The sequence below is a fragment of the Cheilinus undulatus genome, linkage group 15, assembly GCF_018320785.1.
Source record: "Cheilinus undulatus linkage group 15, ASM1832078v1, whole genome shotgun sequence".
NCBI lineage: Eukaryota > Metazoa > Chordata > Actinopteri > Labriformes > Labridae > Cheilinus > Cheilinus undulatus.
The window spans coordinates 19,770,364-19,789,572 of NC_054879.1; the positions used below are offsets into that span (position 1 = coordinate 19,770,364).

Here is a 19,209-nt window from a genome sequence, read left to right on the forward strand (position 1 = left end):
ACAGACTGACACGTCATACTCAGACTTCCTGTGAGTCTTTTCACAGTAAAACTCTGCTGATCAGCCTGTTCGGTTTCATCACCAGTTTTTTTTAATTTTTAATTTTTTTAAGAAAATCTAATCATTTTATCCGGGTATAGAACATCAATATGATCAGTTTAATATTACATTGATTTGTTGACAGACAGATAGATAGACAGATAGATAGATAGATAGATAGATAGATAGATAGATAGATAGATCATCACAGATTTTTGTACCTTTATCATATCTTTCATTTAACTGTAAACATATGCATTACCACATTAAAGGAAGTTTAGCAAAAAATACTGAACTAAGTGAATATTAAACTCCCAGTATTAGTTAAACTATATATAGTCGTATTTTTTCCATGATTTTTTTTCAAATTTGGCAGCCTTAACATACCCAAAAAGTTTTGAAACTTGGCAAATGCATGGGGTCAGGTGAAAAATTTAATATTTTATTGGTTGTTGACATGGTTGATGGGAATTGACTCGTTGGCGCCCCCTAGACCAAGTTTATAACTCAGCCACTCAGGGTCGTTTTACCCAGAGAAATAAAATTTTGCACACATATTCCCCTTACCGAGATGCACAAAAAAGTCTCTTGTGATCATGGTGAATTCTCAATAGGAAGTCTGCCATTTTTAATCAAATTGTATATTTTTTTTTCCATTTCCAAGGGTTATTTGAGGATTAACTTGTCTGAGGGTGTTCATCCAATCAAGCTGAATTTTGGTATACAACTTAAAGAGACCTGAATGATGAAATGTTTTGTAGCTTTTGTGCAAAACTCAAAGGGCGTGGCCATGGTGAGCTTTCAAATTTGCAGATTGTTCAAGAGACAGGAAGTTGTCTATAATTCAGTTGGCATGGTCCAATCTGGTTTAAACTTTCCATGTTTGTAGAGGGCCCGGTCCTAACCAGATTCATCATCAACAGGTCATATTTTGTACAGATGCACCTTCTAGTGTTGTGAGGAAAAATCTAGCATTATGGCATAAGCTAACATTTCAAGCCAATAAAATAGTAAAAATATTAACATCAGATTTGTGGCAGATAGGCCTAAAGAAGTTGGCCGCACCCTATGAGTTTGGTACAACATTTTGCAAACTTTTAATCCTCCTGGACTCTTCCTATTTGACACTAAAGATAAAGTTGATTTGATGAAATCCTCAAAGGAGATAATGCTAGAATGACCCCTGGAGATGACAACTTCAACCAGTATCTGTACCAAAAAATTCTAAATGGCATATTTCCTGAAGATTTTACAGTATGGATCCAAGAGGCATATTTTTAAAGATACTGGCATAATACATATGCATACCAAATTTCCAAATCCTAGGATAAAAGTGGTGCAGGGCCTGATTTTTTGAAAACTTTTCTAGGGGGCACCACTGAGCCAATAGACCACGCCCAACAGCTTAAGTCATGGTCCCAGTTTCTCACAGGGATTTTTTCCACTAAGTTTCGGGGCTGTACAAGTATGTTAAGCATATGGAATAAGCTACTTCCTGTTTCATGGAGTAAAAAAAATTACCATGACCACGTCTTTTTGATGTAGACTTTTGACCTTCATGTATGTGTAAGGTCAACATCTTGGGAAATGCGTGGGATGCTCTCAGCAGGATTTAACGAATCTTGTAATTAATGGTATTTTTTTGTGATGACCAGCCACTTTTATGACATGGTGAAACACCTGATTTTGATGAGCCGCCATGGGCACGCCCTTTGAGCCTGGTACAACATTCAGCTAACTTTTAATCTTGGAAGGCTCTTCTTGTTTCAAACCAAAGATGAGGCATGTTGGAAGAATTCCTCAGAGGAGCTAAAGCCAGACTTACTTCTGGAAATGACAACTTCGACCAATATCTGTACTAAAATTCAAAATGGCAGACTTCCTGCAGTTTTGACAATATGGGTCCAAATTGCTTTTTTTTTGTAGACCCTGACATGATACATATGCATACCAAATTTTCACAATCCTACCTAAAAAGGCATGCAGAGGCTGATTTTTTTGAAAATTTCTAGGGGGTGCCACTGAGCCAATATAACAGCCCCCCAGCTTAAGCCATATCATTCTTTCCAGCTTCTCACAGGGATTTTTTCCAACAAGTTTTATCCAAATATGTAAAGCATAAAAAATTAACTACTTCCCATGGCCATGCCTTTTTACATGGACTTATGACCTTCAAATATATCTAAGGTCAACATCTTGAGAGCTGTGTGAGCGAATTTCAGCAGGATTTGGCTAATGTTGTAGATAAACAGAATTTTTTTTGTGAAGGACAGCCAAGATTATGACATGGAAAGACACTTAGATTTCATGAGCTGCCATGGTCACGCCCTTTGACTTTGGTACATCATTCTGCCAACTTTCAATCCTTCAGGGTTCACCCCCCCCCCACCCCCCACGCTTTTTTTTTTTTTTTTTTTTTTAACCTCTTCCTGTTTCCAGACGTCACTCTACTGTCACTGATCATCAAGTTAGAGTGGATCAAAAAATAATATTCTAGAAACTTTCACAATAAAGGTCTATTTTTTTGTTTAGAGAATTGTTTTATTTTGAAGACAGAGTCTGTCCCCGTCCTGTTTCCAGATGTCACTCTGCTGTCACTGATTGAGTTAAAGTGGATCAACAAATATTATATAAACTTTCACAATAAAGGTCTTGATTTTTTAAATCAGAGAATTTTTATTTTGAAGAGAGTCTGTCCACTTCTGATTTCCAGACGTCACTCTGTTGTCACTGGTCATGAGGTTAGAGTTCTGTCTTGTCATATGAGGATCTCGCAGTCCACTTCAGCAGTGAAATAGATTTGGTAAAATCAAACATTTAACATTCCAAGCCTTTTGGTTTTAATCCTCCAGAATCTTTGCTTTAAAATGAGGAAACACTGGAGAGTTTTGTCCTGGCTGATGATGAAATGCTTGAAAAGTTTTTATACAACTCAAGCCACCTACCTGCCTTTTAGATCCCATCTCAGCATCCCTTTTTAAAAGCTTTTATGACTTTTTAAAACACGATCTTCTTACAATTGTAAATCATTCTCTTCAGATAGACACTTTTCCTTCTGCTTTAGAAACTGTTGTCATCAAACCTCTTCTGATGAGAAGCAATTTAAATACATCAATACCTGATAACTACAGACCTGAATCCAATTTGCCATATTTAAGTAAAATCTTAGAAAAGATTGTTTCAAACCAGTTAAATGATTTTATTAATTCAATAACTATGTCATCAGGAGGCACGGTATCAATTTCCACAGCTATGCTGATGACTCTCAGCTTTATGTTGCCATGTCTCCTGATGACACAGGGCCACTTGATGCCCTTTTTAACTGTACTTTAGATATATCATGGATGGCAGATAACTTTTTACAGCTCAACCAGGAAAAAACTCAGGTTCTAGTCATTGGTACAGGGGACAAGAGAGATACTGGTCAGCAAACTCCAAGCATGATCTTTTAATCTGTATCAGCAGGCAAAAACATAGGTGTTTTGTTTGATTCAGACCTTAGTTTTGAACCACATATCTGGGATATCAATAAAAAAAGCTTTTCATCATTTAAAAAACATAGCCAGTGCGACCATTTCTCTCTAAAGCCGATGCAGAGACATTAATTCATGCTTTTATCACTTGTAAAATTGATTATTGTAAGGTTCTCCTTTCTGGTCTCTCTAAAAAGAAAACTTCACATCTTCAGCTCCTCCAGAACTCAGCTGCATGGATGCTGACTAAGACCAGAAAGAAAGCACACATTACACTGATGGCTACCCTTTTGTTTTAGAATTGATTTCAAGATTCTTTTATTGGTTTGTAAAGCTCTTAACGGTCTTGGTCTTTCTTATTTATCTGATTTGCTTTTACCTTATGAGCCAGGTAGAGCCCTCAGGTCTTTAGGAAGTTCTCCGTTACCTAATGTCAGAACTAAAACATACAGTGAGGTGTCTTTTTATTGCTACGGCCCCCGTCTGTGGAACAGGTTACCTGAAGACCTGAGGGTTGCGCCTCTTGTTATTGTTTTTAAAAAGCAAACGATAACAGATCAATGATGGATTTGATAAGATACAATATTCAATAATTTAGAACACTGATTGATCACTGAATATTGTTTTGGAATAATTGACAGACTTCATCCTTCCATAAAATAAAAGCCTTTATTCAAACCAACAGAGATCAATAATCTAGAATAATCAATAACCAGAGACGATCAAAGACGAAGGTGTCATGTCATCAGCTGCCCCGTAGTTTCCTCATGATGTCACTGCTAGGCGGTGCGTCGGTGAATATGGTTCCCACGAAGACGTTGGTTCCCCACAGAGAGTGACGGATGACCTTACAGCAGCCAAGGTCGTCGATGGAGAAACCCAGCTGGACGTAACGCTCGTCTGTCTCAAAGAGGGGGAGGTTGGTGTAGGGGCCAAAGAACTGGGGGCAGACCATGATCAATATCATCAATATGATCAATACAATCAATATAGTCATCAATACAGTCATTAATATCACCATGATCTCAATTCAACACATCAACAATGTCTAAGGGTCTCAAAGAGGGGAAGATTTGTGTAGGGGTCAAAGAACTGGGGAGGAAACTATGATCAATATAATCAATATGGTAGGGATGGTCAATCAATTCAATTCTTTATCGATTCCCTTATCGATTCCTTTCTGTGAATTTTATTTTTGGATTACTAAATATGTTTGACATCAAGTGTTTGGTAGGAGAACATGCTAAAATATCTCTTTTTTGTTGGAAATGTCTCAGTCAAAACAAACTTCTCTTTGGCTCTTCAATCTGTGAACTTTAATTAAAATACAATACTACTGCTCATTTTCTTTAAAAGAAAAAACCTTAAACTTAATCTAAAACTAGTCTCTTAATCCTAGATCTCTGGAGGTGTAAAAATATACTGAAATCTTGTACAAAATTAATAGTTCTTGTGCAAAAAGATGCATGCTTTGCATTACAAATCAGACATCTGACAGACATTTCACGTCGCCCTGTGTGCATCATTTTTGCAGAAATGAAGCCACACTTCAGTCTGTTTCTATGACAGTTCTCTAGGAATAGATGGTAACACAGTAAGACTGTATCCTGGGGTGTTAAAAATAGCCACAGTATTGCTATGATTAACATCATGAAGATGGTGCTGTGTGATGAGCAAACATTTTTAATAAATTCCTCAAGAAATTTTTATCCCACCCGCAGCACCACTGCCTGTGTATGAAGACACTTTTAAAGTGATGACAGAACTCTGGTTAATGATGTCGGGACAGTTTTGCAAAAGACAAATGCGCACATATATAGAGACAGACATAGACAAGACATAAATTCCTTCTGAATGGACTCATTATTTTCTCCTAAATTTACACATTAATTTCTCCTTACAGAAAAAAACAGCCTAGTGTTTGGCAACAATCAGAGCATTTAACATGCTTTTGGAAAACAGAACAGGTTAGAGTCTGACCAGACCAGATTGGTAAAAAAAACTTTTAATATCAAGATCAGTGTTACCATAGTAACAGACAGGGGGGCAATACTTACAGGCAGTCCTGATGATGGGTCGATAAAGTCAGCCCAGAATCCTTCACTCTTCAATGCCGCACATATCAACTGAGCGCCAACAATAAACTACAGAAAACAATATTCATAAAAATGATTAAATATGGCTGATATCAATATGATATTGAAGAGTTAGATTTAACTTTCTATTAATATTAAAGAATTACTGTGGTCAGTCTCCTCTCTCTCTCCTCCTCCACATCTGAACTCCAGCTGCTCATGTCGTTCTTCGTCCTCTGAGTCACCGTCACTGCCACCAGATCGGTGGGTGGAGCTTCAGGGAACATGGACAGGCAGTCTGTAACCACACAGACCAATAAAATCATTAAGTTCAAGAGGAAACATCATTAAGTTAAAGAGAAAACCTCATTAAGTTAACGAGAGTCTGTTAAACTGCTTACCTCTCTTCAGCAGCTCAGGACACATCTGGATGGCACATTCCACATCTGACCGATCAAAGAACCAATCAGCTTCACTGACAGGCTGAGGGGACACAGACACAGACAGGATGTCAGCACTGTGATGTCAAAAAGTCAGAGCAGCTCTGACTTATTCAGTCACTCTTTTAAACTCACTTTTACAGACTTTGAGATTTCTCTGTAAATCACTGATTTATTCCTAACACTCCTCTCATAAGTCCCATTTATCACACAGTTCATAATCTCTGGAGATAGCAAGCACAAGCACAATTTAACTGTTATCACTATAGTTGGGTCCTTACAACTGGCATATTTCATATAAAGCCTCTAGAGAGGATAGTGGACAAATTCAAATTTAAATATTTCAGAAGTGGTCTCCAAACTTTAAGAAACTCAACCATTTTAGCATGTTTGAGACAGGTCAGGAGGTCAAGTGGTACATGTTCCGTTATTATCTTATACCAGCCAGAGTGTGGGGACTCTTTTTCCTTGCTCAAAATGCTAGCACATTAAACAATTTTCTGTGATTTAAATTGGTGACACTGAAATTTGGAAGACCAATTAGAAGTTAAATTGGGTCAAGTTGAAGTTTCCCAATACGTCTGCAATTCAATCCTTTCATCCTGAGAGGCCCCAGTATCCGGGGCAGGCCCTCCTTCTCCTGAGAGACACATAGAGCAGTCTAAATGTGCACGGATATGGTCATGTGAAACACCGTTTTTATCCCAGAAACCTTGGCTTGGCATTTTACAGGAGGTATTTACTCTAAAAGTGATTTTTTTAGGTGGAGAAAAGAAATCTTTCATTTCAGCTATGTTCCATCTTTATTTTCTCAGTCCCAGTAACTTCTGCAGGGAGTTTTACACATCTGCTGAAATCTTTGAAGAATTATCTTTACATTGATTTTCAAGCTTATTCATGTAGACCTTGTAGTTGGAGAGAAATATTCAGTTAGATTTGGGTATGTCATTTTCTAGCTTGAACACTGGAAAAGGGCCTAGGGATGAAAGGGCTAACTTCACATATTAATAGGCCCAGACAAACAGTGTCGCCAGATTGGGCGGTTTTCTGCCCAGTTGGGCAGTTTTACGTTGGCTTGTGCGGGTAAAAACAGGCTTGGGGGGGTTGATGTAATTTGGGCTGGTTTTCCTTAAATTTGGTGTGTTTTGGTTGGTTGGTTTTTTAACTGCATTTTAACAGACTGGATTACATTCTTAATTCTTTTGTTAAGTAAAAACAACAGTACGACAGTTATGACAGTAAGGGAGTTCTCCTTGATGTTAGTAAACATATCAAACTGACAGCAGCGCTTCTGAAGCCTGTCAGTCACTCTGAGTATCCTGTCAAGTTCAGTGGAGGGAGCTGTGTTGTGATTGAGAGAGAGCGCAGGAGTGCGCGAGAGAGATGGGTGTGCACGTTGAGCCGTGTGTGTTTTTATGTGTGAACGTGCGTGACTGCAAGACAGCTAAACTCTCGCAGACCGATAAAGACGGCAAATTTCGTTCTTCTTGGCATTGGCTACAGCCCATAGTAGCCTGCCTGCATTGAGTTAGCGAAAGTGCATACAAAGCTGGAAAAAGTCCTGTTATATAAGAAGAGAGGGGGTCCTGATAAATTAAACAAATAGATGAATGCTTCAGTATTAGACGTATTATACATTAAAGCTGGCAAAACTTTCTGGCGAGGAGTTATAAATTAGCCTCATGTTATTGTATTGCACACCCAGCTGCCACATACGCTGATGTAGACGGATGTTTTGATCAGATGTTCATCTGTGCTCTTCATCCATGTGTTAAAGGAGCAACCCCCAGCATCTAAAGGTGAGATATCAAATACAATCATGTCTGTCTCCTGTAAAATTTAATAATTATGATAATAAGCCTATTTATGTCTCTGAAGTGGAGTGTGTGCATGTGTATAACCCTAACCCTAGTTGCTGTATCAATGATATGAAAATATAGATTAATTTGATTGTGTTGTTGAGCTTCTTAAGAGCTGCCTTTTTCTGAGGAATAGAGATGCACGTGGTGGTCATGCACCTGAAACCAGTATGTTGTGATGGTTGACTGTTGTTGTAACTGTCGATTTTGGAGGTATTTTTGGTGTGCTTAAGCTGTAAGTGGACTTTTATGGAGTACTGTACATTTGTCCAAAGAAAAAAACATTAAATATTGATTATTGAGCGTGTTTTTTGGGGGGGCATTCTGGCAGTTTTTGGACAAGTTTTGAGCTGGAAACTGTCAGCTGTGTCTGGCAACACTGAAGAAAAAGTTGTTAGAGTGAACTCAGGCTGTATGGGACATTCAGGCTGTAGTATGAGCACATAAATCTCAAACTTTGGTTGTGTCATCAACACTTAAATCGCAGTGAATCCTGAGATTAGACCACCAGAGTAGGATGCATTCAGTCCAAGCAGAGGCAGGGATAAAACATATCCCCCCAGAGATGAATATTTATCATCAGAGAGGGGGTATCAGAATCAGAAGTGGGAAATGCCCCGCATCCCAATTTGTCGACAATTCGCACCCTGATGACATCTGTAACAAAGTTGCGGGGGTTGTCTAGAGGACAGTATACATTTAAGATAGCAAATTCTTCATCATAGATAAACCTGTTTGGATAGCCTGTCTGAGGGCAGGGTCAAGTGTGCTGGTCATGCTAGCAGCACTAGTTCACTTTTACATTTACTTGTCATCTTTTATCTGTTATTAATCCCCCTTGTATGAATAAATATCTTCAATCATCCCTCTGTCCCATGTCTTCTATTCATATTTTCATAGGAATTGTATTATCCTTTACTGACTCTCTTATATTTTAGAAATTTGTACTTATCATTTTCTACTTGTCATGTCATTTTTATTTATTTGATTTGTGTTATTTCTTGTAGACCTCTGTATTCATGCTCTCATCTTTCTCTCTTGTTTGGATCCACAGGCCTCCTCTGATCGGTCTGATTGATGATGTTTATTTTCCCCAAGTTTTCTGTCTTTTAAAGCACTGTTTTAATAAAGATTCTCTTTAAATAAAGTATTATTATTATTATTATTATCATCATCATCATCATCATTAACATTATTATCATTATTATCAGCATGGTTACAGAGTAAACCCAGTACTCACAGAGACTTCAGAGGTCACCTGGCTCAGGATGGAGGGTGGGGATAGAGCCTGGAGGTGAGTGTGAAGCCCTGAGGAAACAGGAAACGGGGAGAGCTGCTGAGGTCCAGATGTACTCCCTAGGGTTTCATCATCAGCTGTCCTCTGGCCTAGAGCTGAAGACAAATGAAGTTCAGAGGACAGCTAACGGGAGAACAGAGGTTAAGATAATCATTCACAGAGGTAAGTTAACAAAATGATGGAGATTTGTTCACAAGGGGTACTTACTGAGATACTAAAGGATTAGTTCACAGAGGTTAGTTAATTAGTTAATAGAGGTTTGTCAACTAAATTAAGAGATTAGATAAGTTCACTGAGGTAAGCTACAGGATAAAGAGGTTAAATGACAGAGGTTAGGTGTAGAGGTAATGGAGGTTAGTTCACAGAGGTTAGTTAAAGGGTGGCAGGGGCTACACCACAGAGGTTAGTTAACGAGATAATGGTGTAACCTGTGTGATGTGTTTTCATGGCGATGTGACTCTTAACAGCTGAAAATGTTCTGACTGAAGAAACCCGAGATACCAACACATGGACACCTGACAGGTAGGACACCAGGCACCCCCTGCTCCTCAACACCTAAGTAACATAATAAAAAACACATTGATCAACCATTAAATCAATATTTGGTAGTAAAACACTGATTCTTGACCAAATTTATCTGCAGACACTTTAGACGGACAAACAAGAGAAACAAGTCTACAAAAGACAGACAAGATTATTTCTGTCACAGGCTTACACTGATCTCCCATTCTGTAGCTTATGGTTATAACATCCATAATGATGGTATTAATATGTGAAGAATTAGCAGAAACAGCTATGATTGATAGAAAACTCAACTTTATAGTATCAGCAAGATACTAGTTCAGCAAGAAGAGCTGGCTATTTCAGCTACCAAATGGCTCTTTATTCTGTATCACTTTGGCTTTGAAATTAGAAACATTAAGCATTTTTTTCCCACAATATTTAATGACATATTTTTTTTCTAAAACCTGTTGAAGGAAATCTTTTTATTCTCAGAATAGCAAAAATTTCACATAGTGCTTGATATAAAACTAATTTTTTTAGACAATCAAGCACCAGTTCTATGACTTTTAATATGTAGAATGCTTTGTTTTTTTTTTTTTTTTACATAAAAATATAAAATAAAAAATAATTATTAAATAAATAGCCCTTCTTTGTCAAAATATTTCCCCAAAAAACTCTTCCGCTCCCTCAAACTCTAAATGGAGCATGGGGACAATAAATAAACCATAAAACTGAAAGAATGACTACATTTTACATAATGTTTTGTATAACAGCTATGTTACACAACCAGGTATCGTCCTTATTTATATGGAAGTTATTGTTTGTTGTTACTTAAATGTATATGGCTATATTTTCTTCTCTCCTTCTCTCTCTGTGTCAAGACTAAATGGTACCATGAGCCCTGAGCAACGTCATCCCCCCTCCCCTCCTGATTTTCTTTAAACACATCAGACTGGCTACAAAGAAACACGTGCCCAAACATAGACACACCTAGTCAGCCACAGTGCTAATGTTGGCACAACAGTGAGGAGGAAATATCCTCCCTTTATTCTGTGCTGTTTCATGTGGGGAGGAGACACAGTGAAGGCAGCCATTACCGACAGCTTTCAGTACAAGCAAACCCAACTCTGTATGGTATGACTGTGAAAGCTGCGTCAGTCAGACACAGACAGAACCATCTGTAGGGCTGACCTCAGTTGTTAGCCAAAAACTGAAACAGATGGACAGGAAGAGACAAGCTCAATGTGCCAAGACCCTCAGGTAGACTTACTCAGGACTGGTTTAGGTCTGAGCCAGTCCTAACTTTAAGATTTATAAAAGAGGAAAGTCAGCTGACTGCCCATTCAAGGATGTTTATCTCTGCAGCTGTCAACCCTCCAAAATCAACCAATATCTATCAAAAGTAGACAGAGTGAGGAGTGAGTAGTCTGAGAAAGGACCAGGTGAAGAACACTTTAAAGAACAGGTAAAAGAACAGGTCAACAAACAGGTTAAGGAACAGGTAAAGAACAGGTCAACAAACAGGTTAAGGAACAGGTAAAGAACAGGTCAACAAACAGGTTAAGGAACAGGTAAAGGAACAGGTAAAAGAACAGGTCAACAAACAAGTAAAGAACAATGAAGAGAACAGATAAAGGAACAGGTCAACAAACAGGTTAAGGAACAGGTAAAAGAATAGGTAAAAGAACAGGTCAACAAACAGGTAAAGAACAAGGAAGAGAACAGGTAAAGGAACAGGTAAACGAACAGGTAAAAAAAAGAACAGGTTGTAGGAAAAAGTAAGGGACCAGACAAAGAACAGGTAATAAAAACAGCTTAACATGTAAAGAACATGTAAAGATCAGGTAAAAGTGATATTAACTCACAGAGTTCATCCTGATGAGAGTCTCAAGAGAGCCAACAATCCTGAAACACATGGAACAAGATCAATAATAATGAGAATATTGATAATATCAATGTGACTATTGATAATGTTAATATTGGTAATATTAATAGTGTTAAATTGGTAATATAGATAATGTTAGTTTTTTTGTCAATTTTGATTTTTTTTTTCAAATAATTCTATTGATGTTAATTTTAAGAATATTGATAGTTAAAAGTGATTAAAGTGATAATGTAAATATAAAATTTTGATGTTAATATTGATAAAATTCATGTTACTGTTGACAAATTGGTTAAGGTAATATTTATAATATTAATTTAAATATTGATCATATTAATGTAAATTTTGATAATAATGATGCTAACTTATATAATACTGATGTCAGTATTGATCATTTTATGGTTATTATTGATAATTATGATGTTAAAACTAATAATGTTGATGTTAATAGTGATAATAATGATAAGGTTAATACTGATAATATTGATACTGTTGATATTGATAATGATTGTGATAAAACCGATGTTAATATTGATATTACAAACATTTATACTGGTAATATTAATATTACTACAATTATTTCCATTTTGATTATAAATCAATAATGATCTCGGCTCATTAACACATTTAATCACAGATATATTTAAAGATATGTTTTATTATTTATCATTACTTTCTGAGGTTGACATACCTGACATTTACAGCTAATAACTCACAACTGTCAGATTAAAAAGAAAATTACAAGGACACATTTTTTGTTTTTTGTTCTTGTTAGAAAGTGGATGTGTATGTATGTAAAATGAATTCAAGAGGCTTATGGTCAAGTAAATTTAATCAGTTTTTATTGGTTTAAACCACCTGGCAGTGAAAGTGTACCTGTTCACCTGTGTCTGAAAAAAAGAGTATTAATTTATGTTAGAGAAAACCAGTAAAAATATGAGACTAAGCCATGAGTGTTAACTGGAGTGAAATAAATGATAAATAATGCTACTTTTTTTTTAATCTCTTCTCTTTAAAATTAAAGTCCCATGATGATGATAAATTTACAATCAACATTGTTGCAATTATTACTTTTATTATTGTTATTGTTATTATTATAGTTATTAATATGATAGTTATGCCATTGTTATAGGTATAGTTATAATTATAGTTACTATAATTATAGTTATTTTGTTATTGTAGTTATTATCTACAATGTCAAATTATTCAATTAAATACCAACGACAGCAACAGTTGATCTGTGTGGGATACTGAGAACCAGTTCAGGGTTAATTGACAAAAACGTCCTGAAAATTTAATACAAATAAAATACAGATATTCCAACTGATTCAGAGTAGCGCCACCTGGTGGTTTTGAGAGTTTATGTCACAAATACAGTACTGATAAAAGAACAACTTTAACACTTTTAAAGTAATTTCACAGAAAAAAAAAAAACCTTTAAAATACAGAAATTAACATGAACACAAAAATGTTTGGCTAAACACAATTATAAAAAATAGAATATTGTTATTAATTCAGCCATTTAGAGAGGGGTTTCAGTTGAGATTTTATCAGTCTTTTCTGTTACTGACCCATAAATATGAGGATACAGATATTATTTATTGGATAAACAAATCTATGAAGGAATGATCCTATCTGTAGTCAAAGGTGGAGAGAGGACAGAACTATTGTACTTCAGTAAAATTACGGCATATGAAATCGCAAAGTAAGAAAAAAAATCATAAGATGATCTTCCTAAATCATTCAGCCTTTGTAGATACTGAGGAGTTAATCAGTAAAATATAGGCTACAAAAATTTAAATAAATAAACTCTAGGTTTATATTTCATCTTATTTTACCCATTTTACCTCTTTTACCGCTCTTGTTAGATATTCATATCCTTTTAAACTAGTTTTATTTATTTGTTTTTTGTGTTTTTCGTGCTGTTGTCAATAAAGATTTAAACAAAACTTTAAAGGTGAATCCTCAGGTAGACGAACAGCCGTCAGGTGGGGAGTCGAAAAGATGGCGGAATGAGCAGCAGCACTCGCAGCGGGGTCCAATGTAAATACGTTTTTTCCTTGTCCTAATGTGAGTTACAGAAGTTTTAATGCCAACCCAAGGAAAAAAAAAAGACTATTAATAAGACCTTGAATAAGCTTTTGGACAATCAATCCGAGTTTAAAAAGATATACGAGCTTAACTGACCAACGCCATGCCTAAAGCTAAAAAGTTTGCTAGCATACAAGATCATGACTATGATCTAGCAGCTTTAAAAGAGGCATGCGATGAAGAGTTGTTGGAAGAAATGGAGGAGGAGGGTTCGACCATTCGCCTGGATGACCACACGCCGCTCCCAAGCCCAGACCCTAAAAGATTGAAGATTAAAGATCAAAAAATAAACGAAGTTGAGGTTAGCAACGCTAACATATACGATGCTATTCAAGTGGTCTTAAAAAAATTTGACGACCAAGACGCGCGCCTCAAGAAATTCGAGATCCTCATTGAAGCTAACACCAAAGCAGTTAAAGAAAATAAAAAAGAAATCGGAAAACTGCAGGGGAAAATTGAGGCTTTAAAGAAAGAAAACATCGCATTAAAAGAGATGTGCTTGGAGAACGCCAGATACAAGAGAAGATGGGACCTAAGACTGCTGGGCTTACCGGAAAAAAACAATGAGGACACGAAGGAGGTAGTGGTCGGGATCCTTACCAAGGTGATCCCAGTGGCTGTGGACAAACTCAGAGAGACAGTTGACACTGTGCACCGTCTAGGAAGGAAGAATGATGCAGCTCACAATAACATGTCGAGACCTATCATCATCCAGTTTGCAACGCGGTCCATCAGGAATGAGGTGTGGAAGAAGTCAAAGGATGCGAGGGTCTGCAAGGAACTTGGCATTCAATTCAGAGAGGACTTTTCTAAGGAAGACAGAGAAGCAAGAGCTAAGCTGTGGCCAAAAGTCCAAGAAGCACGTCGAAATGGAAAGAAAGCAACCCTCAAAGAAGGATATGCCATAATAGATGGTAGACGGGTTGATCCATGAAAGACACGAGAAACCATTAAGAAAGGTAAAGAGAAAGGTTTAAGACTGAAAAGATTTTATGTGAAGTTAGGTATCAAATGCTGAGTAGCATGATTGAGTGTTTTTTTTTTTTTTTTTTTTCTCACTTCCCTTTTTCCTCTAAGAACTGAATAAGAGAGTCTTAAACTGTTATATTTAACGAGTGTAATCGTTTCCTGGGTTACAGTCTTGTTAAGGGACAAAATGTTCATTCCTGCGCAGGGTTAATTTAGTTAGCGCATTCTACAGGGCATACACTATTCATGTCTGTTTCCTTTTTATCTTTAAATGTTCGAGGGTTAAAAAATATAGTTAAACGCAAGGCACTTTTTATGTTTTGTAAAGAACAGAAGGCTAATGTTATTTTTCTACAAGAGACACATTCCATAACTTCAGAAGAAAAATTTTGGAAACAACAATGGGGTGATGAGATTTTTTTTTCTCATGGGACCTCTCACTCTGCTGGAGTGATGGTTTTATTACACCGATTTTCAGGCAAGATAATTGAAACCAAAAGGGACACAGATGGACACTGGCTTATGGTAGCAACTGAAATGGACAATCAGAAATATATCCTACTCTGTGTTTACGGTTATAACAATACAACGCTAAACAGAGAACTGATGGTTAAACTAGAACTGCTGATAAGAGAGTGTAAAATAACTCATATGATAGAGAATGTGATAATGGGAGGGGACTTCAATATAGCACCAGACTCATGGTTAGATCGTTTTCCACACAGAGGACAGCAACCTGTTTATGATGATAATTTAAATTTTTTTTGCCAATCTTTGAATGTAATCGATATATGGAGAGTGTCAAACCCTACCTCCTTAAGATACACGTGGTTTAACGCCTCAAATAGAAATCATTGCTCTAGACTAGATTACTGGCTCATATCACAGGGATTATGCAAAGATATATCAAAATGTGAAATAGCAGCATCACCTCTTACAGACCACTGTATGATATATTTTACATTGAAAATTCTCAGACAACCAATATTATCAGAGAACATATGGAAATTTAATAACAGTCTTTTACATAACAGAGAATTCTGTGAACAAACCAAAATGCTCTTACACGAAATAAACAATTTAGATATGTCTGATTTGAACAAATGGGAATGGTTCAAATTTGAAATAAAAAAGTTAGCTATTGATACAGGGAAAAGAATGACCAAAACACGCATGGAAAAACAACGTGGGATAACTGAAAAAATAAACAATCTCTGTAAGAAAACAGAATTGTCAACTGAGGAAAAAGCTGAATTAGAAGCATTTCAGACTCAACTTGATGAGATTTACATGGAGAAAGCTAAGGGAGCATTTATTAGATCAAGGGCTAGATGGCTAGAACAGGGAGAGAAAAATACAGCGTATTTCTTTGGTTTAGAAAAACATAGGCAAAGTAAAAAAAGAATAAATAAACTTGAAATAAATGATACTATTTTAGTTGACCAAAAACAGATCAATGATGAGATATGGCACTTCTATAACAAGTTATATGAATCGAACTTTAATGAAGATGGTTGTGATTCTCTATTTGAAACAATTCAAAATCAAATTAAAACACTAAATGAGGAAGATAAAGAATTTTTAGAAAATGACTTAACTTTGGCAGAACTTGAAAGTGCATTGAAACAGATGAAAGATGGGAAATCTCCAGGAATCGATGGTTTAACATCAGAATTCTACAAATACTTTTGGGAAGAAGTGAAGGATCTGTTGTATAAAGCCTTCTTGGAATGTCTAAGAAGAGGTTCTTTGTCTCCCTCTATGAAAACAGGGTTAATAACTTTGTTACCAAAACCAAATAAGAATCTAATGAAACTCGACAACTGGAGACCAATATCTCTTCTCTGTAATGATTATAAACTAATAGCCATTGTGTATGCAAACAGACTTAAACAAATACTAGGTAAACTGGTGGAAGAGTGTCAGTCAGCGTTCATCAAAGGTAGATACATACATAATAATGTGAGACTGATATTGGACATGTTAGATTACCAGTCCCTTATAGAATCAGAAAGTTTGATTTTATTTATAGACTTTTTTAAAGCCTTTGATTCTATAGAACATACATTTCTAATTCAAACATTGGAAAAATTTGGATTTGGTCAAAAATTTTGTAAGGTTATTAAAATGTTCTATAATGAAATTGTCAGTTATGTTTTGCTAAACCCAGGAATGACCCAGAGAATCGAGATTTCTCGTGGAATTAGACAAGGTTGCCCAATTTCCCCAAAACTCTTCATTTTGTGTACACAGCTGTTAGCTTACCTAGTCTTAAATCACCCAGAATTTAAAGGAATTGATATTCTTGGACGTGAATTTAAAATCAGTCAGTTTGCTGATGACACAGTTTTTTTCATAAAGGACAAATCTATCATCGAAAAGGCATTGAACATTATTTCTATTTTCTCCAAAGCTTCAGGCCTAAATTTAAATCTGAAGAAATGTGAACTTCTACCCCTGTATCCCTGTAATGATTCTCAAATAATGTACATTCCTGTCAAAAGGGAGGTGAAATACCTAGGAATAAATTTAACAAATAATGCAGAAAAACTGGTAAAAGACAATATCTCGAGTAAAATAGAGACCATGAATAAGTCCTTAAATCACTGGTTAATGAGAGATTTATCCATCTTTGGTAGGAATCTGCTATCCAAAGCGGAAGGAATCTCAAAGCTGGTATACCCCTGTCACTCCCTGTATGTTCCCCCATGTACAATGAAAAAAGTCAATTCTATCATTTACAATTTTATCTGGAGAAACAAAACACACTATGTTAAAAAGTCACAGCTGGTCAAAGAGAGCAGTAAAGGAGGCTTAAAAACACTTGACTTTGAAGCAATGGTTGGAGTGTTTAAGATAAACTGGGTTAAAGCTTTTTTGACAAAATCTGAATCTCTCTGGTTTCATATTCCTAAAAATATATTTAAAAAGGTAGGAGGACTTGAATTTTTGTTAAAATGTGATTTTGAAATCACAAAATTACCAATAAAGCTGTCAGAATTCCACAGACAAGTACTGTACTACTGGAAAATGATATTTTCCCATAATTTTACTCCACATGGCTCCACCTTGTGGAACAACAGAACAATCACAATTAATAGGAAAACTTTGTTTCAGAAAAAATGGTTTGAAAAAGACATTGCTTTTGTTGCTGATCTATTGGATGAAAATGGTCAACTCCTGGAGTACAACACATTCAAGGATAAATATAAGCTCCAATGTTCATATAGAGAATATGACAGAACATGTAAAGCTATTCCTCTCCCTTGATGCAAATAATACAAAATATTCTTACACATTCAGAGGTTCAGATAGTCCTACCAGCTTTGAAAGTTGAACAAATGCCACTTGGGGACAGGAAGTGTAATAATAAAACTCTGGGAAGAACCCTGAAGGGGACTATATTTCATGACTATAAGTGTGTACCAAGTTTAGGTTAAATAATTCCAATTTATCAGTAACTAACAAAATCCTTAATTATATGAAATGGCCAATTTCACCAAAGGCAAAAGAAGTTCAATTTAAAATTCTCAATGGGTATTACCCGGTAGCTGAATTACTTCGGAAGAGATTCAAATTTGAGGTGGACAGTTGTGTTTTTTGTGAAAACGAACCTGAAACAATAGAACATCTTTTTTTATGCTCAATTACATCAGTATTTTGGCAAGAAAAAACTGGCTGAACATAAAAATTGGAAATATCTGTGCTTTTGAAATACAACAAATTTTATTATACAATGATAATGTACCCACAGAGAATTCTACTATGATAAACATAATTATAATGTTGGGAAAATATCATATTCATATTTGCAAATGGAAGAATCAGAAACCATCAATTGTTCATTTTAAGAATGTAATTAAGAACTACTTTGTATCACTACAAACCCTGATAAATACCTACCAGCGGGTGGAGATACTTTATGAGAATATGAAAAGACTGTTGGTATTTGAATGAGTATCTTACTTGGTCTTAATGGAGTTGTGTCCTTGTAATAGAGTATTAATAATGATGCCATCGGAGCTAAACGTGTATGATATGTTAGTATGGAATCTAAAGTAGAAAGTGATGCCTTGCCCTTTTTGTTTCTCTTTTGTTTTTTTTAGTTGTTGTTTTTGTTATGATTTCATTGTTTATGTGTGTCTTGAAGACTGTCTTTTTTTTGTACTCCTACGAGAGATTGTATTTCTACAAGTGTTAATAAAAAAAAAAAAAAAAAAAAAAAAAAAAAAAGAACAGCCGTCAGGTTATGTTCTCGTCTTTTCGTAGAATCAGAGGAGGAGGAGATTAAACTCACCTTCAGGTGAAGATCAGATCATAAAGATCAGGTGATCTTTATCAGGTAATTAGGTTTAATCTCGGTGTGTTTTTCTCCTCTACTCCAACATCTCTGCTCTGTCCTCCATTAGTCACCTCTGATACACGCATGCGCGCTGTGTGACGGAGGCTGCTCTCAGTTTTTCCAATGAACGTCACGAAGCACTGCGCCCCCCCAAGGCCCGGAGGATGGTGGTCCTGGGTGAACTCCTAAACTTAATCCCCCAATCGGTTTTTTCATCAGTCCTCAGGGTCTGGTTTTA

At 36.1% G+C, this 19,209-nt stretch overlaps 1 protein-coding gene across 1 annotated transcript; it reads right to left on the reverse strand.

Annotated features, from left to right (window-relative positions):
• Positions 1-4,162: 4,162 nt before the first annotated feature.
• LOC121522317 (methylmalonic aciduria and homocystinuria type D homolog, mitochondrial-like) lies at positions 4,163-19,059 on the reverse strand. Its single transcript, XM_041806533.1, has 8 exons — positions 18,927-19,059; positions 11,553-11,592; positions 9,612-9,738; positions 9,127-9,278; positions 5,989-6,070; positions 5,755-5,885; positions 5,570-5,656; positions 4,163-4,452 (listed from the first exon to the last, which is right to left on the reverse strand). The coding sequence occupies exons 2-8, from the start codon at positions 11,559-11,561 to the stop codon at positions 4,258-4,260; spliced, it is 783 nt and encodes a 260-aa protein (XP_041662467.1). The 5' UTR covers positions 11,562-11,592; positions 18,927-19,059; the 3' UTR covers positions 4,163-4,257.
• Between the last annotated feature and the right edge of the window lie 150 nt (positions 19,060-19,209).

Excerpts from the sequence above, each read along its gene's own strand:
- LOC121522317 (XM_041806533.1), bottom strand. Across the intron at positions 9,279-9,611 it reads CATGAAAACACATCACACAG|CTCTAGGCCAGAGGACAGCT; the intron begins GTTACACCATTA and ends ATTTGTCTTCAG. Across the intron at positions 6,071-9,126 it reads AGGTGACCTCTGAAGTCTCT|CCTGTCAGTGAAGCTGATTG; the intron begins GTGAGTACTGGG and ends GTGTCCCCTCAG.